The sequence below is a fragment of the Neofelis nebulosa genome, chromosome 10 (assembly GCF_028018385.1).
Source record: "Neofelis nebulosa isolate mNeoNeb1 chromosome 10, mNeoNeb1.pri, whole genome shotgun sequence".
Lineage (NCBI taxonomy): Eukaryota > Metazoa > Chordata > Mammalia > Carnivora > Felidae > Neofelis > Neofelis nebulosa.
Window position 1 is genome coordinate 113,184,445 of NC_080791.1, and position 19,395 is coordinate 113,203,839.

Genomic DNA, 19,395 nt, shown 5'->3' on the forward strand with positions numbered 1-19,395 from the left:
TTTAGCTGTCCCCTGCTGCTCACGAGGCTCCTGCTTAGCGCTTTGTGCCTCGGGACCTGTCATCTCACAGTGTGACCAGTGTGTCGGGAACAGACCCAAATGTAGGTCTCGGGACATTGGGAATAAGCCTTCTCATCTCCCCCACAGCGGTCTCTCAGTCCTGATAGCTCGGGGGGACCCACGCTCTGCGACCTGGGTCATCAGGGGTCCCTTCTCCATGTCTCAGCGACTCCACTGGACGGCTCACAGGTGGCAGGACTCGGGGCTGGATGGTCACTGCTTCAGTGTCCGTAAAATGGCTCAGGCGTTACAACAAGGCTGCTAGAGAGAGGGTCAGGGGTCATGGGTCAGCGCCACGCGGCTTGGGGTTTGCCAGAATCAGGTGGGGACGATGGTCAGTGGAGATGTGATAAGTTGTGAAAATTCAACTTTTTAACGTTTGTTTATTTTTGAGAGAGAGAGAGAGAGAGAGAGAGAGAGAGAGAGACAGAGCATGAGTGGGGGATTGGCAAAGAGAGAGGGAGACACAGAATCCGAAGCAGGCTCCGGGCTCCGAGCTGTCAGCACAGAGCCTGACACGGGGCTCGAACCCATGAACCGTGAGATCGCGACCTGAGCCGAAGTCGGACGCTCCACCGACAGAGCCACCCACACGCCCCAGTGGAAATTCAACTTTTTAAAACAGAAACCGTGCCCCACCCCACACAAGTGCCTCTGCCAGAGTTCCTGACACAGCCCTCCAGGGCCTGTGGACGGGGTTACAATACTTTACTCCTTTCGCGGACGGAGAACAGTCCCTGGCGTGGATGGGCCGAGGCTCACCCGTCCACCCGCCGGCAGGTGCCCGGGCCGTCGTGAACGTGGGTGCCCACGTCGCTGCGTGGAATACGTCTTCGTTTCCCTTTTGGCCTCTTCGGGGACCCGAGGCATGGCCCCCCGTGTTTCACGGGTCAGGCCAGTGTCTCCTGACGCTTTCTCCCCAGGAGGCTGGGTGCCCCCACATGGGGTTGGCTCCGGGCCGGAGGCAGGTCCTGGGGGCCTTTTGGGCACCGCATCCTCGAGCCGTCACGTCACCTTCCTGGACCGTCCCCACCGTGGCGGGACGGGCAGAGGGTGCTTGGCTCTGTGCCACCGTGGTCCCACCTGACTGGCAGGACCACTTTCTCCTCCAGCCACGTGACTTCTGCCAGAACCAGTTTCCCCGTAAGCCAGCAGGGCGGGGCTGGTGGAGGCGGGGACCGGGGGTGCCTGGCTCGGGGTCACCAGGAGCTCCCCACGGTTGGTTAGCAGAGCGGCCCAGACGGCAGGGCTGCGGCTCGTACCCCAGCGGCGGCCTGCCCAGCCGGCCCGCGGGGGAATAAGGCTTCACGTTGGAGGCTGAAGGCAGGGGGGGCCCGGACCCCTGCGAGACCCCGTCGGCTGCTCACCCGATGGATGAAAACCCGCAGGACCAGGCTGTGCAAGGGGGAGGATGGCACATTGCACAGTGGGAGTCGGCGGAGGTGGGCCCGCTGAGCGCAGGCCTGGGAGTGGCGGTGGGGAGGACGGCCTGTCCACCCAGCGGGGTCCTGGGCTCTCACCCGGGGCCGGGAAGCCCGGGGATATCGCAAAGACGCAGCCCGGCAAACGTTCCCTCTCTGGAGTTCCGGTCCCGGCTCCCGGAACAGTCCCAGCAGAAGTGGGCGATGTGGGGGGCCCAGCACCACCTGCTCCGGGCGAGCTGGGAGCGGGGAGGGCCTCCACGAACCGGCCGCGTGGCCCTGGCCGAGTCAGCTGGTTCTCGGGCCTCAGTTACTGCATCTGTGAAATGGAGAGAAGGCACGCAAAGGGAGCGTTTGAATGCTTGGGGGTTTTTTTGTTTTGTTTTGTTTTGTTTGTTTTTTTTGCTTTGCTTTCCAGACTTGGATCCTCCCGGCCCCTGGACAGGGTGGGAGGCAGAAGTGGGGGGGATCGTGCCTGCCGCCCACCTGCTGACTCATTCAGCATCCGGTGCCAGTGAGGACAGAGCGCAGGGGTGGCGTGCACACGTTGGTGGAGCTTCTGCTGTGTGAGAACCGGCACCCGCCTCTGAGCAGGGGGTTTCCAGTTTATACAAGGATTCACTGTCCACGTCGGGGAAGCCAGGCCTCCCTTGGGCCCCTCCATGCCGCAAAACCCGATGAAACCTGCTCCCACCTCAGTGCTCTGCAGGCATGAGCTTGAGCCCTTCTGGAAGCTCCAGTCTGCAGGGGACCCGGGAGCCGGGGGTGCTGAGCCCGTGTAGGATGGGGAGGGGGGAGTGTGGGGGTGCACGTCCCATCCCAGGGCAGGTTCTCCTGGAGGAAGCCGGCTACCGCCCATTTCCAGGTGGGCGGGAGGGAGGCAGGGGGTTTCTGCACCCCTGCACTCGGGCCGGGAGACACGTTTGGCCTTTGGCAGGAACAGCCTCGGCTCTGGGTGGTGGTCCCACCTGTCTCGGGTCCTTGGCGGCTCCTGCGAGTGGGGGAGCTGCAGCCCGCCATGGCTCAGATCCCTGAGCGGCGCTCCCAGGTGGCTCCGTTGACCCCGCGTGCACTGAGGGGCAGAGGGGACCGCGTGGGCCCGGGGTTCCGCTGCTGTCCGGGGCAGGGAGGTGCTCCCGCCCAGATCTGGAGCCTTGTCCCCTGCAGGGGAGAGTCTGGAGGGGTCCGTTAGGAAGGAAGCTTCACCCTGACCCGGGACCCGCATGGCCTGGGAGTGGTTTTGTGGAGTCCGGGTCCGGTGGGGCATGAAGGAGGGGGCAATGGAATTGTCCACCGAATAGGCGGCCGTCAGACACGCGTCTTCCGTGTTACCTGTTTGAGACGGTCAGTTGTGGCAGAGGCTCGATCATTTTGCCCCCGACTTCCGCTCACGCCGCCATGTCAGCCCTCGTGTGGCCGGACCACGGGCACTAAATGAGTGGTGCACGTGGGAAGGAGATGCCCGCAGCCGGAGAGTGGGGAGCGGGGAAGGGGCCTGTGGAAATCCCGCGTTGTTCAAGGTAGGTTCCGCCTGGACCGTGCCTGAGGCTGGTTCTGGGACAGGATGGAGCATAATTACTGCGTGGTGTCCAGCAGCCCGATCCCCCCGGGCCGCCGTGCAAACCCGCCGAGGGTCCCCGCGTGCACGTCCAACCTTTGCGTTTCGTGGGCACTGTTCGCGGTCTCTCCCGCGCCTTCCGGAGCCCCCTCCCCCCCAGCCTCATTCCACCTGGAGAGGGAGACTGTGCTGGTTTCTGCTGGCCCTGGCGCTCGCCGTCTCGGGACCTGTGGCGTCCCCGTGGCGTCCCCGCGCTCCTGAGCCACCAGGCTTATTTCTTTAGGGCTTAGCGTCACAAACAGTGGTAGTTTGCGTTTCCTGGCAAACGGCACACGCAGCCCTTCTAAACCTTTCCTGAACCTCGTCTGTTAGCCTGCACAGCAGCCCTCCACGTCCATACCGTCATCGGCCTGTCACAGACCGCGAAACCACGGCACAGAGCAGTGGAGTGGCCCGTGTGCCCCGACGGGGCCGCCTTCCGCCCTGTTCCACTCATGTTCTCTTTGTGGGCTCCTGTCGACGATTGTGGCAGGAACAGCACCATGTCCGAGTGTATGGGTTAGGGTTCTCGTGTGTGTGTTTGTGTGTGTGTGTGTGTGTGTGCAGGCTGGTGTGCAAGCCCAGAGGACGGGGAGCCAGGAGCCCTAGCAGCGCCCCCCCCCCCCCTCCGCTGTCGCTGACTTGACTCTGCGCAGCAGGTGTGTGTAGGATGCTTCCCATCCCCAGGGGTCCAGGCCGCCCCCCTTTCTGATGGCGGGTGGGGGGGCCCCAAGGCCAGCTGGGCTGGTGGACGTGGTGCAGTCATGATGCTCCGGTCATGCCCCAGAACAGCCTCGGGCACTGCCCAGGTGGGATTTACATTGTGTGAAAACTGGACGTGACGTTCGCACAGACCCCACATGCCCAGGAGCACAGGACCAGGGGCTGGGCACAGGGTCCTTCAAGACCCGGGGCGCGTGTCCCCTGAGCATGCCAGGGCGCCTCCCACCCAGCGCCGAGCAGCCTGGGGCCAGGCAGGCTGGCGTCTAAGACCACCCACGACAGAACCGGTGAAGGGGCCGCATGTGTGAGAACACCCTTCTTTGGAGAGGGGAACGGTCCGTCCGGGGTGCAGAACTAGCTGGGCCTCCTTGTGGGCCTCCCCTTCCTGAGACGCCCAGCGAACCGGGTGGCCCGACCGGGGAGGGGGCCCCAGAACCACCCTCCTCCCTCCTGAGGGCTCAGCCTGCCGGTGGAGTCCAAGGTGGTGGCCGCTGTTGAGGGACCCCCGGTTCCCCTCCGCAGAGGGGGATCCACCTGGGGGCATCCCTGCCTGCACACTCTCCCCCTCCCAGGGTCCCCAGCAGGGTGCGGCCCCAGCCCTCGGCTTCCCCCCTCCGCAGGGTCCCCCTTCCCCTCGGGAAGGGCCGACACCTGCTGACCCCAGAGTCTCCTGAGCAGGAGTAGCTGCAGAGGGTCCCGTGGGGGGATGTGGGGCGGGCAGTGGGGGACACTGAGGCTGGAGGGGTCTGGAGGAGAGGGGAGGCTGGCCCGAGCCCCTGGGGTCCGCAGTGGCCCGCCTCCCCCGCACTGTACCCCCGCCCCAGCCTGCTGCAGCCCCTGGGGCCCCAGCCTTCGGGGGGAGTGAGGCACACGTGAGCTGTGGCTCACTGCAGCCCGTGACCCACTTTCTCCAGCTTTCTTGCGGGAGTTGTCTGCCCACACGCGAGGCTCCAGCCCCATAATAAGGGAAGACGAGCAGCCGGCTCCAGGCAGAAGCGCCCCAGCTTTGGCCGTGTGCCCCCCGCTGCGGCGGCCACCTAACTGCGGGGCCGTCAGTCCCCCTACCAGGGCAGACAGCGGCCCGTGGGGCCTCCTCCCTGGGAGGAGAGCCGGGCGGTGGGGGCTCCCAGAGAGAGGGCTTCAGCACCCCGGGGCAGGTCCCCCCCACCCCCCCGCCCAGGTACGTCCAGGACTTGTAGACGGAGGCCAGGCCCCCCACACGGGCTTCCTCTTCCAGAAGGGGGCGTGAGGTCGCTCTGGGGCCCCAACCCACCTCCCTGCTCCAGGTGTGGGAGGGTGGGGCGGGGTCCCTGACCGCCGCGGGCCCAGGTCTCCTAGCTGGGCTCCCGATGACCCCTCTTGCGGTGGCCCTCCCCACTGCACCCCCGCCCCAGAGGGGGTTACAGTCTGCCTCTGAAAATCAGCCCCCTTCAGTCGGGACAGCCGCAGGATCTGGGGGGGACATGGTGGGGTCAGGCCTTCAGGGCACCACAGGGAGCCCAGCCCGGGGCCTGGGGCTCCCAGAACCGGGTGGGAATGGTGTGCTCCGGGCAGTGCGTGTGGGCGGTGCCCAGGCCAGCTGACCCCGGCACTCAGCATGCAGTTGGCCCGGTGTCGGTCAGGAGGCCAGGTGGGCGGATGCCAGAACCCGGCCCTAACCCACAGCCACATGACCCAGCTGAGTCAGCCTGAGAAACGCCCAGGCTGGCAGGCCACTTCCTGCCCCCGCCCCGCGTTCCTCCACACTCCACAGCCACGGCTGGGAAATGTCTCTCTGGGGGAGGCCCCGCTTCTGCTGACCACCCCCCCACCGGAGCCTGGCCCCCCTCCCCTCCTTTCTGGCCCTGGCTTCAGCCCTCCAAAGCACAGAAGGGACTCGGGGCTTGAAGCTGTGCCACCAGAGAGGGCCTGGCTTATGCCACGGGGCCTTACACTGGTCATTTTCCCTCCGGGGACCTTGGTTTCTGCATCTTTTGAACAGGACATTGAGATCTTCTCTCCCTGCCTCTTGGGTGCCATTGCATTGCATCTGATGGGGTACCACGTATGAAAGGGCCCAGGGGCGCCTTGAGGGTCATCAGCACAGCAGGTAGACTGGAAACACTCCAGTTCCAAAGCCCCTTGGGGCCCGAACACCAGTCCAGGTGGGCACCGGGAGACCTTGAAGGACCAGCCCCCACACACCAAAGTGCATGCCGGGATGTCCTGAAGAGGCTGCCACTCCCCTGGGGCCTTCTCACCCTGCCCAGGTTGAGCCAAGTGGTCGGTCCAGCCACAGGACAGCAGCCCGGCACGCTTCTGGAAACTCGTGCTGGTGTCTGCCCTCAGGAGGGACCAGAGCAGCTGCTGGGCTGGAGTGTAGGGTGGCCTCCCTGGCGTGGCTCTGGAGACCTGGGTGGTTTTTCCCCTCAGCAGGGTCCTCACGGCCACTATCCTTGGGACCTTAGCAGGTTTCTGGAACGTAAGGGGGTGTTGTTGACAGGGTGGCTGCTGTCTTCCAACTGATGGCTGCTGTCTTCTAACTGATGGCTGCTGTCCTTCCCTGTCCATTGGCTGTGAGGTCGGAGAGCCAAACGGGGGGGCTTATGTCGCTTCATCCCTGAGCCTGTCTGTGACTTTGGAGCATTTTCCCCTCAGCCTTTTACGGTCCCCTGCATTCAGGCAAAGGTATGAGCCCAGCCACGTTGGCGGCGGTGGTGGTGGGAGCCAGGCCACGAGGCCCTGCTTCTCTGCTCCCATCGGTGACAAAGAGCCGCTGGTGACCTGAGCCCTGTCCCCCCTGCCTGGGAACCTCTGCTCTTGCCCCCAGCACGGCTGGGCCGGACCCGTCACTCTGGCCCCTGGTCTGAGAGCTCACCAGGCCCCTGTGGGCCCCTCCCTGGGCCCCCGCGGGTCTGGGGCTCTGCCCCCTCTGCTCAGAAGAAACCTCCATTTACAAATAGGGACTTGGAGAGAAATGTGGTGAGCTGGGGCGCACAGCCGTCAGCGGTGGGGCTGGACCCCTCTCCCCAGCTCTGTGTGTGGTCCCCAGGCATCTGTGGGGGGACCGGGGGAATGTGGTCAGAATCGTACCCCCACTTGTGCGCCTGCGGGTGGAGTGGGAGGTGCGTCCATTCTGCTGGATCCTGCTGGATTCCTTCTCTGCCTCAGGCCTTCCCACGGAGAGCTGAGGCTTGGCGGGTTTTGGCCCGGATAACCGGGCTGTGCGTCCTGCCTGCGGAGCCCTGATAAGGCACCAGTGACCTTTCTTTATAAGGATCCCATTGTTCTGGCTCGAAGGTGGGCGTCTGGGTGCTGGGGGAGGGGACAGTGCTTGGGGGCAGGAAACTGCCCAGAAGGCAGGTTCCAGTGGGGGCTGGGAGTGTGCCGGGGTGGGGGCGGGGGTGGGCTCCGTGCCCACTCCCCAGGCCTTGCTGTTGGCCTTGGCCCAGCATCAGAGAGCATGTCACCTGGCAGGTGCCCAAACGAGGATGTCAACTCGGGGACGCCGGGCTGGCCCAGCCAGGGGCACAGCCTGACCTGTGCCTGCGTGCTCGGGGCCAGCCCCGCGTGGGACCCGTCGCCCACCGATGTTGGGGGGCTCTCAGGCCCCAGATGGGAGACCAGAGGGAGTGGCCCCGCGCCCTTGAGCAGCTGGACCCCGGGCCTGGGGAGCAAGCAGGCAGGCAGTGAGGGACAGAGGGGACGGCTGCCCACCGTGAGTGTGGCCCCAGGTTGGGGCTGGCTCAGCGGGGGGGGGGGGGGGTCTGTGTCGTCACGTCCCCCGTTCCTCAGCACCCCCTTCCTCCCCCGGGCTGCGTGGGGGCTGCGAGCCTTCCGTTTCATCACCCGGAGGGCGGGGCCGCGGTCCTCTGGTGCCGGAGCCACCCCTGGCGTGGCGGGCAGGTGGGGATGGGACCCTCTCCAGGGCCACGATGGAGATCTGCCCCAAACCCACCGTGGCCACCTCTCTGAGGACCCTGCCCTGCCCTGCCCTGCAGAGAAGGAGGAACGAGGCCCAGGGACGTTGGCCGCGCGGCCTTCATTCGCCCCAGGGGCCTCTGGGGCAGGCCGTGAGTCCCTGCTCTTGGCATGCACTAGATAGACAGTGAACAGGACGGACAGACACCACTCCTCTCCTAGGACCTCTGTCCTATGGGAAAAGAGAGCTAGTGGAGAAGAAAGGAACCCCAGGGAGAAGCTCTGGAGCTTGGAGCGCTATGTGGAGAATTGGCTGCGTGAGGTGCGAGGGGGCCGGCCTTCTGGAAGGCGACGTTGCAGCTTAGTGTGGGAAGGACCCCGCCAGGCGGGGGTGTGGGTGACGGCATTCCAGGGGGGACGGTCCAGAGCAGAGGCCCTCGGGGAACGGGCTCTGCATTCTCCAGGGACAGAAAGGGGCCCGTGTGGCTGGGAGAGTGAGTGGGAGGAAGGGTGGGGCTGTGGAGGGGCTGGAAGACGGGGGCCAGGGGACTGAGGCTGGCCTGTGTTCTCTGGGCCGGGAGCCACTGGGGAGATGTGACCGGATTAACTTTTGCAGTGGACACAACAGCACCCCCTCCCCAACGCCTCACCCCCGCCTTGCCGACAGCAGAGATCAAGCGCCCAGAGTCAACAGCAGCCAAGGGTGGGACGACCAAGGGAGGTACGAATTCAGAGACCCCTCCCCGTCTGGGCAGGTCAGAGGCGGCTTGTAGGGGCCCCAGCACTTTTCTGGGGTGTCAGGACACAGAGGGGACATTCACTGGTGCACACCTGCATTGCATTCGGATTGGAGGGTGTCCATAGAGCAGTTCAGTTGTTTGAAGGTCACCTCTGATGTGTTGGGCCAATAGGAAGGAAGTGGGGAGAAAAGGAGGACTACTCAGCTGACTGGCTGGAAAGATCCATGGAGGAGGGAGGGAGGGAGCGATGAGAGGTTGGGTGGATAGATGGATAGATAGGCAAATGGGCAGCTGGCTGGCTGGCTGGATATATGATTGGATGGATGAATGGGTGGGTGGGTGGATGGATGGACAGACAGATGGATGGGTGGGTGAGTGGATGGATGGATAAATGATTGGAGGGATGGATGGATGGGTGGGTGGATGGATGGATGGACAGGTGGGTGGGTGGATGGATGGACGGATGGATGGGTGGGTGGGTGGGTGGGTGGGTGGATGGGTGGATGGATGGACGGATGGACAGGTGGGTGGGTGGATGGATGGACAGATGGATGGGTGGATGGATGGATGGATGGATGGGTGGATGGGTGGGGGGATGGATGGATGGATGGATGGATGGATGGATGGATGGATGGATGGGTAGGTGAGTGGATGGATGGATAGATAGACAGACGGACGTGTAGATGGATGGATGGATGGATGGATGGATGGATGGATGGATGGATAAATGACTGGAGGGATGGATGGATGGGTGGGTGGATAGACAGATGGGTGGGTGGATGGATAGACGGATGAACAGGTGGATGGGTAGGTGGATGGATGGATGGGTGGGTGGGTGGTTAAATGATTGGATGGATGAATGGGTAGGTGGGTGGATGGAAGGATGGATGGATGAACGGATGGACAGGTGGGTGGGCGAGTGGATGGATGAATAGATGGGTGAGTGGGTGGATAAATGATTGGATGGATGAATGGGTGGGTGGGCGGATAGATGGACAGACAGATGGATGGGTGGGTGAGTGGATGGATGGATGGATGGATGGATGGATGGATGGATGGATAAATGATTGGAGGGATGGATGGATGGGTGGGTGGATGGACAGATGGATGGGTGGGTGGGTGGATGGATGGACGGATGGATGGGTGGATGGATGGATGGATGGACAGGTGGGTGGGTGGATGGATGGACGGATGGACAGGTGGGTGGGTGGATGGATGGACGGATGGATGGGTGGGTGGGTGGATGGATGGACGGATGGATGGGTGGATGGGTGGACGGATGGACAGGTGGGTGGGTGGATGGATGGACGGATGGACAGGTGAGTGGGTGGATGGATGGACGGATGGATGGGTGGATGGATGGGTGGGAGGATGGATGGATGGATGGACGGATGGATGGATGGATGGATGGATAAATAAATGATTGGAGGGATGGATGGATGGATGGGCGGATGGACAGGTGGATGGAGGGAAGGGGGAGGGAAGGAGGATGGTGTACATGGGTGGATGGTGCAGCTCACAGACTAGAGTCCCACTGGCCATTAGCAGTGCTGGGAGAAGGCACCTATAGGGTCTGAGAAGGCAGCCAGGATCCTCACGCCCTCTCTACTCTGCTTTGGGTGGAGCCAGGGCAGATGGGCCAGCTGGGAGCTGAGACTGAGCTGTAAGCCAGGCTCAGGCAGTGTGGGCCAGAGTCCCTCCACCCGCACCAAGTCTGTAAGGCTTAACCACTAAGACAGGTGAGACCCCAGGTGAGGGAGGCCTACCTGGGCCATCACCCCTCATCATCCTCCCTGGGGGCCCCTGCAGGTCAAGTTCATGTCTGACTCGTCTTGGCCACCAACCTGGGTGCTTGGAAAATCTCAGCCGGATGAGTCAGTCAGTCAGCTGGGCCTCGTCTCTGGTGCTGGCTTCCTGGCAGGCTAGAAGTGTCCACTGACACTGATCGGCAGGGCTGGGCCCCCCAGATGCCCGTCCTTCTGGCCCAGCAGCGGGTTTGCTAGAAGCCCAGCTGAGGTAGCGGGAGCGTCGGCCAGGAGCTGGGTTCTGAATCGGTCCCAATTGGCTCAAACACAGGCCTCGCCAGTTATTAGCTGTGTGGCCTTGGGCCCAAATCCCAAACAGCAAAGGTAACCAGCTTAGCCAGGTGACAAGACAGTGGTTAGGAAGGGAAGGGCTGGGAGCCCCTCACTCTGACCCTCGGGTGTTGGGGGGGGCACAGAGAAGGTTCTGGGGCTGCCACGGGAGGAGGTCCGGGGCCACCACCAGATGCCCTGGGCCCCGCCCACCCCGGAGCCCCGCCCAGTCATAGCAGGAAAGGCTCTGTGTCTGAGCCCCCGCCCTGAAAGCCCAGGGCCTTGGGAGGAAATGGGGCCTTTGTCTTGGGCTTGGCGGGAAGCCACGGGCCCACCCAGGGAGGTGGCTGCAGCCCCAGACCTGGAGGAGAGATGGGTCAGTGGGCCTTCACGGAGCACGTCCTCAGGGAGCGGAAGGAGCACGGGATTAGGAGTCAGGGTCCCTGCTGTGCCACCACCCACCGGGCCATGACCACAGGGCAAGGCCTCCAGCTCTCAGAGCCTTGATTTCCTCATCTATAAAATGGGCTGACGTTGGGGACTTCTGTCGACCGCTTGCCCCAGGCCTGCCCAGGGCAGAAGAATCTGGGAGGAGGCCCAGGCCTGCTCGTGAGTGATGGGCTGGGCTGTGCCTGGGGCAGGGAGGAAGCTCATTCGGGAGAGCCAGGGCAGGGTGTGAACTGGGGTGCATCTGGCTCTCAGCACACCTGCGTTCTCTCTCGGTGTGACGTTGTTGGGGCGCCCGCAACAGAGACCCCCAGGAGGAGCCGAGGCAGAGGGAGGAGAGCCAGGGGCAGGGGGTGCAGGAGGCAGGATGTGCAGGCGGGGCCAGCTGCCCCCGGCGCTCTGGGTTGTGGACCGCACAGCCCTTGTCTCTCGGCCGCCTCCCCTGGGTGGGTCAGCGGCCGTCTCCCCTGGAATGGCTCCGTCACCGGGGAGGGCGGGTCTGGTGGCCTGGCCTGGGTCCATGGCACATCTCAGGTCCACTTGGCTGCAGCCAGCGTCCTGCAGAGCCAAGGGAGTGCTGGCCTGGGGGTGCGGTGTCCCCAGGGCAAGCTGTGTGCTGCTTAGGCGGGGGCGTGGTCTTTCCCACGGGGGCGTGGTCTCCCCCGGGCGACCACCCCCTGCTTGCCGGTGGGTCCCCCCGCCAGGCCCTCCTCGTCCACTCCTTAGACGCCCCAAGTGAGGGCCTGAGTATAAGACGGGGTGACGCCCGCCACTCCCGACTCCGGGAAGTGTCTCCGTGCCCCTAAGACGGGGCGGGTGGGAGGATGCCCGCCGGCCCCTGGGCTCCCCGGTCTCAGCGTGAGGTGTGACCGCCTCTCTCCCGTCCTTCCTTCCAGAAGCCTCCCAGCGCCCAGGCCATGAAGGAGGAGGCCTTCCTCAGGCGCCGCTTCTCCCTGTGTCCACCTTCCTCCACCCCCCAGAAAACCGACCCCCGGAAGCTCACCCGGAATCTGGTCTTCAGTGGAGAGAATGAGCTCTACCCCCTCGGCCCAGGTCAGTGCCCGCGGCTTCCCGGGTTTTGTCCTGGTCAGCGAGGGCGATTAAGCCCCATCCACCGTGGCGTCATGGGAGGTCAGCAGGGGGCTCCCTCGCCGGGGTTATGGGGCAGCTTGTCCGTGGAGAGGCCGTGTGGTGTGGCGGCCCCAAACCTGCCCTCCTGAGACAGGCCCCCTGAACCCCAGCCCCAGTTCTGGCTGGGTGACCCTGGGCCAGCCTCAGGGCCTCTCTGGGGCTCAGTTTCCTCCTCTGTGAAATGGGGATGTGAGCTCCCAGTTACAAAGGAGTCCCGGGCTCTGGGAGGGAACAGTCCAGACTGGGTGCCCTCAGGCCGCCGGTGGGTGAAGCACTGAGCACGCAGGGGACAGGGTCACCCGTACCTGCTGGTGCTTGCCCGGCCCCAGGTCCCTGCCACCCCAGCTCCTCGTTCCTCCCGGGTCCGCCCAGCAGAGCCCAAGCTGAGCGCTGTCTGCGTGTCTGTGACTGCTGCCCCAGAGGGCCTGCCTCCCTCCCCGTCCTGGGAGACATCGCCTCCTCGGCCTGCCCGCCCCTTGGCCGCTGCCAGCTTCGGGAGGGAGGAGAGGGACGCCCCAGCTGTTCCCGGCCGCAGTGTCCGTCCTGCCCCCACCTGTCACCGGGAGAGCCTCAGACCAATAGGCTGTCAGGACATGAGGGGCTTCTGGGGACATCCCACCCAGTCTCACGAGCAGATAGGAACATGCCGTGTCAGGTCTCACAGGCCAGGGCACAGGACACCTAGGGAAATAAACCTGACATCTCTTCTCTGCTGCCATGCCCTCTCGGGAGCGGGCGGTGGAGGGGGTGGGGAAGGACACATCCCAGTTGGTGGCCGGTCTCAGAGGTCTTTGGTCCCCAGAGTGGCCGCCCCATGCAGTGAGGGACCCGGTAGGTGAAGACCTTTTCTCAGGAGGGGAGGGCAGGTCCTGGGGGAGGGGTGGGGAGGTGGGTGTGGACGGAGGAGAGGAGCCAGTTCCAAGAGGAGCTCCCTTGAGCTAGGAGGATCCCCCAGCAGGCGTCACCCACACTGGGAGGCGACAGAGGCCGGGTGAGCCCCCCAGGACAGCCCTTGAATCGAGGGGTCCTGGAGGAGAGGGCACCTTGGAGGTGGGGAAAGCCCCGTGCTCACCGCCCAGCCCGGGCCTCGGGTCAGGGCGCAGGGGGCTTTGCAGAAGCAGAGGCAGCAAGGCAGCATCCCTGCCGGGGCGGGAAGGCCAGGGCACCTTGAGTGGCCTCTGTCCTAGGGCCTTTGCTGCCCTAGGTGAAGCCGGGCCCCCCAGGACAGAATCATTTCCCCAGGTGGCCATACTGGCTCTTCTGCAGGGCACGGCTCTCGGTCCCCGGCCCCCCGACCCCCCAGGGGCTCCGGGAGGTGGGTCTGTGGAGCCCCTGCCAGGGCTGGGTCTGGGGACACCTGTGTCCCCGCCCCACCGGGATGGTTCTCCCCCAGCGGCTACCACCTCTGCTCCTCAGCACAGGGACCCGGCTGTGAGCCGGGGCACGTGGCCGGCGGGCCTCCCGAGACCAGCCCCTCTTCCTCCTGCCCATAACCGCAGCCTCGGAAGCCCCGTTCAGGACAGAAGGAGCTAGGCAAGGGCGGCTGTTTCCCCGGGACTGAATCCGGACGCTTCCCTTTTCTCTCCCTCGCCCTCAACCAAGCTGGACAGGAAAACGGGCACCTGCCAGGTCGGAGTGCAGGGACAGTGCCCGGCCACCTCCCTCCCAGAGTCCAGCTCCCAGAAGGTTAGGGAGAGAGGGCAGGCCAGGCACGGTCCAGGCGCCCTGAACGCACCATGGGCCTCCAAACCTGGACACCGCGTTCCTCCCCTGAAAGCGGGGCCCTGGCCTTACGGTCCTCGAAGGACGTTCCGCGCCCAGGGTGCCCGGGCTCCTCCCTGTGCCCAGGTCCTCACTCCAGCTGCTCTCTTGCAGGGAAGGAGTTGGAGCCCAATGGCCAGCCGCTGCCGAGGGACGAAGGGCCCCCGACCCCGGGCTCTGCCACCAAGGGGCCACCGGTAAGAGCCTGGCCGTGGGAGGAAGGGGACAGCCCGCCGTCCCCAGCCCACGCGGGCCCGGAGGAGCAGCTCCGAACCCCGGCCTGCACGTCTGGGAAGGAAGGCTGGGGCGGAGTCACAAACAGTGCCGTGGGGTGTGTCATCGAAGCCGCCTTTGTGGCAAAACACGGGCCGGGGAGGCCCGGGGCCGGACCAAGGCTTGGGTTGCTCGGTGGCCTTCGGGGACAGGAAATTCTAAGGGGAGTCCGCGGAGTCTTTCTGTTGTAGGCAAACCGCCGAGCCTCCCCTCCCTCTGCCTTTGCCTCTGCCCTCCCTCCACCAGGTACACCCTCCGCAGGGCGAGATCTGGAAGCACACGCGCCCACACGCCCCGTGGGCCTCCCAGGCCAGCCTCTCCTGGCCCAGGCACGGCTGTGCCCTTCCAGGCAGAACCTCTGGTCCAGGGCGGGCGCCGAGGCCCCGGGCAGTGCGTGGAGGGTGTTAGGCGTACCCCTCTGTCCCCCAGAGGGTCTCAGGCCAGGGTCCCCAGACGTTGACGGGGGTTGGTGGCTCTGGCTTCTTGCCGTGGGGCTGGGGAGCAGTGCAGACAGACATGCGGTTGGCCCCCTGCCCGACCACCTGCGACCCCGTGTGATCTCGAGTGACTGCCTTGCTCCCCTGGGGCCTCGTGGCCTCATCCAGCAAAGGAGGGCTTGCTGTGGCTCTCGTGGTCTGTCCCTGCGTCTGCCTCGGGCGAAGAAGAAACCAAACCTTTGGTGGGTGCCCCCCCACCTGCTGGAGACCGCATGTCCCTTCCCTGGCCGCCAGGGCCGCCAGCTGGGGAGGAGGAGTCAGAGCGTAGTTATTTGCTTACTTATTTGTATTTAATTTAATTTTTTCATTTTTAATTACAGTATAACACGCATAACCCAGATTTACCGCCCTACCCGTTTCTAAGCACGCAGCTCCGTGTGGCATTAAGCACCTTCACCTCTGTTGTGCCGCCGTCCCCCATCCGCGACCAGAACTTTCCGTCTTCCGAAACGAAACTCCGTCCCATTAAAACACTACCCCCCCACCCCCTCCCCCAGCCCCGACGCCCACTGTCTGCTTTCTGTCTTTATGAATGTGAGTCCGTGAGGTCCCCGTACGAGTGAAATCCCGCAGGATCTGACCTTCTGTGACCGGCCTGTGTCAATCAGCATCACGTCCCCAAGGTCCACCCACGCCGTAACGGGTGTCAGAACGCCCTTCCTTTTTAAGGCTCAGTGCTGTTCCCTGGCATGGGTGGACCACTTGGGCTATTTTCTCAAGACACAAGTTTATGGCATAACAACACTGGAAACACAGCTGTGTCTTTCTACAAGCCAATAAAACACAAGCACTGGCAGCAACCCTTGACTTGGTTCAAATTTCAGATCCGGTCCGTTCCGTAACCGTGTCTGAGCGTCTCCTGAGGGGCACGCGCTGCCGGGGTGCTGCGTCGGGCTCACGGAGAGAACGGCGTCCTGCTCTCCTGGTGCGTCCGACCTGGCGGGGGGGGGACAGCGCCAGACGAGACGAGGCCACCCGTAACGTGTCGGCCCCTGGCGGGGGGACCCCCCCAGATGCCGTAGGGCAACCTGGGGCTGCCGTGAGGACGCAGCTTGGGAAGAGATACAAGCTAATACAGATCTTGTCATCTTCCTCGTGGGGCCAAGTCAAACATCCCCAAACCCGCTGTGTTAGGTGCACAACTCAGTGGTGTTTAGTGGGTGCTCAGTGCTGGGTCGTTCCGAAACCCCTCCGTCCCCCCAGACGGAAACCCTTCAGAGCCTTACCTGTTGTGTTGCTGGGCCAGACGGTCGTTCTGGGGTCATGGGGAATTCTAAAGCTCTCTGTGCTCAGCTTTTTGGGGAATGCCACACTGGTTTCCACAGCCCCTGCACCATTTCACGACCCCACCAGCGACGAGGGAGGGCTTCCCTTGCTCACGTTCTCAGCACGTTTGTACTTTCCGGGTTCTCCTCCATCGTTTTGTGGTGCTCCCGGCGGCTCTGACTTGCGTGTTGCTAATGACTGATGATCCGTCTGGGGGCTTCTTGACCGACCGGATGTCTCCTTGGAGAAATGTCTGTTGGGGTTTCTCTGCCCGCCTTCGAGTTGTGTTGTCTTTGTTGTTGGGTTGTAAGCGCTCTTTATATATGCCAGACCTCAGACTCTGGTCAGATACGTGACTGCAAGTACTTCTGTTCTGCTCCATCCGGCCCACCGCCCCCCCCCCACCCCATCCCACCCCACCCCTCCCCCGGTCCCCAGGCCCCAGAGCCTGTGTCTCTTCCTCTGTTGCTTAAAGCAAACCCCACTCCTTTGAGTCACATCTGGAGGAGAGCTGGGTGGCAGGATCGTTCATTCATTCACTCATTCATTCATTCATCCAGGATGCTCACCAAACCCCCAGCTGCCGGGGCGGGGCGTGTGCTGGGACGGAACTTCCCCGGCAGGAGTTCTAGACGACAGACAGGACTGCCTGCGTGGCAGTAATTGTAAAAGGTGTGGGGCCGGCCAGGGGCAGGTATGTCAGGGTCTGAAGGCAGCAGGGCGGTCAGAGCTGTCTTCCTTCTCGGGAGTGGCTCAGTGGGGCCTGAGGACCCAGCGACAGGGAACAGCATTCCAGGCTGGGGGAACAGCATGTGCTAAGGGGGCTAAGGGGGGTGGGCCTCCAGCCCACCTGGCCAACCCCCAGCATGTGCTAAGGGGGCCGCGTGAGAGGCCTGGCTCCCCAGGAGGACAACCGGGAGCGTCTCTGTAGCTCAGTCCCGGCCCCCAGAGGCTTGTCACCCACCAAGTCTGGCACGCACGCCATCACGCGAGCTTCAGCTCCGAGACTGGCTCTAGAGCAGAGGCCGCAGGCACCCCGTCCTTCCTGTGACTCAGCCCCAGCTCGGCCCTCACGAGCTGTGTGACCCTGGGCACGCTCGGAGCCTCTCTGTGCCACAGTCTCTTCTGCGGGATGTGGACAATGATGATGACCCACGGCTCTCGCAGCAGCTCTGTCGCTTGTGGTGGCCTGCCCCTCCTTTCCACCCCCAGGGCCTGAAGCTTCTGAAGCTTCTCGGGGGAGAAGCGGCCACGAACCATAGGATTTTCACGTCTCACAAAATATTATTCTCTGGACGTTTTTTTGGCCACTTAAAAAGTTGAAACCGTTCTGAGCTCACAGGCTGAACAGAAAGGGGGCGGGGGGCGGGATTCGGGCCACAGTTTGCTCCGCCCTCTGCCTCTAGCCTTTAGTCCTGGCCTTTTCTCCACCCCCAGGGCCTCAGTTTCTCTATCTGTTAAAGGACCGCAGCCCCTTCCAGCCCCAGATCCTGGATTACTGCTCTCAGCCCATGCAGCGTGTCCAGCGGGCCTGGCAGGCTGTGCCTCGTCCTCGGCTCTGGTCTGGGCTCAGGACAGGGCCTGGGCATTGCCCACCACTCAGCAGCTCCCAGGGCACCAGGAGTGAGAGTCCCCCCTGCACGTGTGCCCCCCCCCCCAGAGGCTGGACACACAGTAGTGGCTAGGGTGGACGCTTCCCGGCACCTCTGAGATCCTGTCCACCTGCTGTCCTCAGCCTCCCTGACTTCTCCGTCTCTGTACCCTCGGCCCCCAAGACTGCTGATAAACTGAGCAGAGGGTGTCAAATGGGTGTGAGGACAGTACCTTTCTCTGACCTCTCTGGTTCTCTTGGCCTCCAGCCCACCTGGCCACCCCCCAGCCCTCTGCAGCCCCAGAATGCACCTGGCCACCCCCCAGCCCTCTGCAGCCCCAGAATGCACCTGGCCACCCCCCAGCCCTCTGCAGCCCCAGAATGCACCTGGCCACCCCCCAGCCCTCTGCAGCCCCAGAATGCACCTGGCCACCCCCAGCCCTCTGCAGCCCCAGAGCTCACCTGGGTGCCCCCCAGCCCTCTGCAGCCCCAGAATGCACCTGGCCACCCCCAGCCCTCTGCAGCCCCAGAATGCACCTGGCCACCCCCAGCCCTCTGCAGCCCCAGAGCTCACCTGGGTGCCCCCCAGCCCTCTGCAGCCCCAGAATGCACCTGGCCACCCCCCAGCCCTCTGCAGCCCCAGAATGCACACTGATGCCCCTTCTCCCCCCAACTTGAATCTCTTTTGCAGGTAGAATACAGGCTATACAATGGGTCCGACAAGGAATGTGTGTCCCCAACAGCCAAGGTCACCAAGAAGGAAGCTCTCAAGGTGGGCACGGGCCCAGGAAGTGGGGACACAAGTGTGTCATTTGTCAGATGGGTGGGCCAGTGAGGTCACCACGGCCCGGCCTGCCAGAGGGAGGGGGCAGGCTGTGCTCTGGCCACCTCCCCCCCCCTCACTTCTCCCCCCGCCCCAGACTGGACAGTGGGAGCCCCGGTGGGCTGGCGGGCTGGCAGGAGGAGCGGGGGCGGGGGCCAGCTCAGGGCCTTCTCCCTTGACCCGCCCGCTGGGTTCCCTGGGCCCAGGCGCAGAAGGAGAACTACCGGCAGGAGAAGAAACGCGCCACGAAGCAGCTGTTCAGCGCCCTGACGGACCCCAGCGTGGTCATCATGGCCGACAGCCTGAAGGTAGGCCAGACGGGCGGGCACGTTGTCCCAGTCTCAGGCCTTCCCAGGGGACATTGCAGAGTCACCCAGGAGGCAGTTGGGCGTGTTTGTTACTGTGAGTCTGTATCAGTGTCCCGTGGAGGCCCCAGCAAAGGACCACAGGCCGGGGGCTTAAAGACAGGAATGCGTTCTCCCCCAGTTCCGGGGGCTGGCCCCTGAAATCCGGTGTGGACAGGGCCGCCCCGCCCCCTAGTGGGGCATCCTTCCTGCTCCCCAGCTTCTGGGGGGCTCCAGGCAGCCCTGGGCTGTGGCTTGCTGATTCCAGCCTCTGCCTCTGTCTTCACGTGGCCCCTCCCGTGTCCGTGTGTCTGTGTCCAAGCGTCATTGAATCAGAGCTCACCCGGCTCCAATGTGGCCTCATGTTCACCCGCTGAAATCTGCAGAGACCCTGTGTCCAGTTGAGGTGGGGCGGGGGGGGCTCCTGGCCTGTGGATGGGGGTCCCAGGATGCCACGAAGCCCCGTGCCGGGGTGTGGGGGAGGGGAGGCCGTATCACAGCCTCACGGATTGGGCTTAGAGTCTGTGTTTCGACAGGGGTGATGGTGGTTCCCTCAGCTCCTGGGACTTCTCTCTGCCCCCCCTAAGGCGGCGGGAAAGCTGCTGAACCCCGGGGTTGCCAGCAAGGACCCCCGAGACAGGTGTACCAGCACCTGGTCACCTGCCTAGGACTCGGGCCGGCATGGGCTCCTTTTGGCCCCCCACAAAATAAAAAATTAGGCGCTACAGTGAAATTCTTCTCTGGAG

General features: G+C 64.0%; 1 protein-coding gene and 1 long non-coding RNA gene across 6 annotated transcripts in view; both read left to right on the forward strand.

The window, feature by feature from the left end:
- The window catches only part of OSBPL5 (oxysterol binding protein like 5), an 80,885-nt gene that overhangs the window by 43,989 nt on the left and 17,501 nt on the right, over nt 1-19,395 (forward strand). For 2 of the 5 annotated variants that reach the window (XM_058689996.1, XM_058690000.1), the window contains exons 2-5: nt 11,860-12,016; nt 13,970-14,052; nt 18,174-18,254; nt 18,512-18,613. In XM_058689996.1, the coding sequence (XP_058545979.1) occupies nt 11,860-12,016; nt 13,970-14,052; nt 18,174-18,254; nt 18,512-18,613 (423 nt within the window). Of the gene's footprint in view, nt 1-1,351; nt 1,503-2,021; nt 2,191-10,881; nt 11,126-11,859; nt 12,017-13,969; nt 14,053-18,173; nt 18,255-18,511; nt 18,614-19,395 lie in introns of those variants that run through there. The other 3 variants (XM_058689995.1, XM_058689998.1, XM_058689999.1) reach the window with 3 other exon arrangements.
- LOC131488313 (uncharacterized) lies at nt 14,059-15,425 on the forward strand. The gene is made up of 2 exons (XR_009250160.1): nt 14,059-14,374; nt 14,946-15,425. It is a non-coding gene; the product is annotated as an uncharacterized LOC131488313 (long non-coding RNA).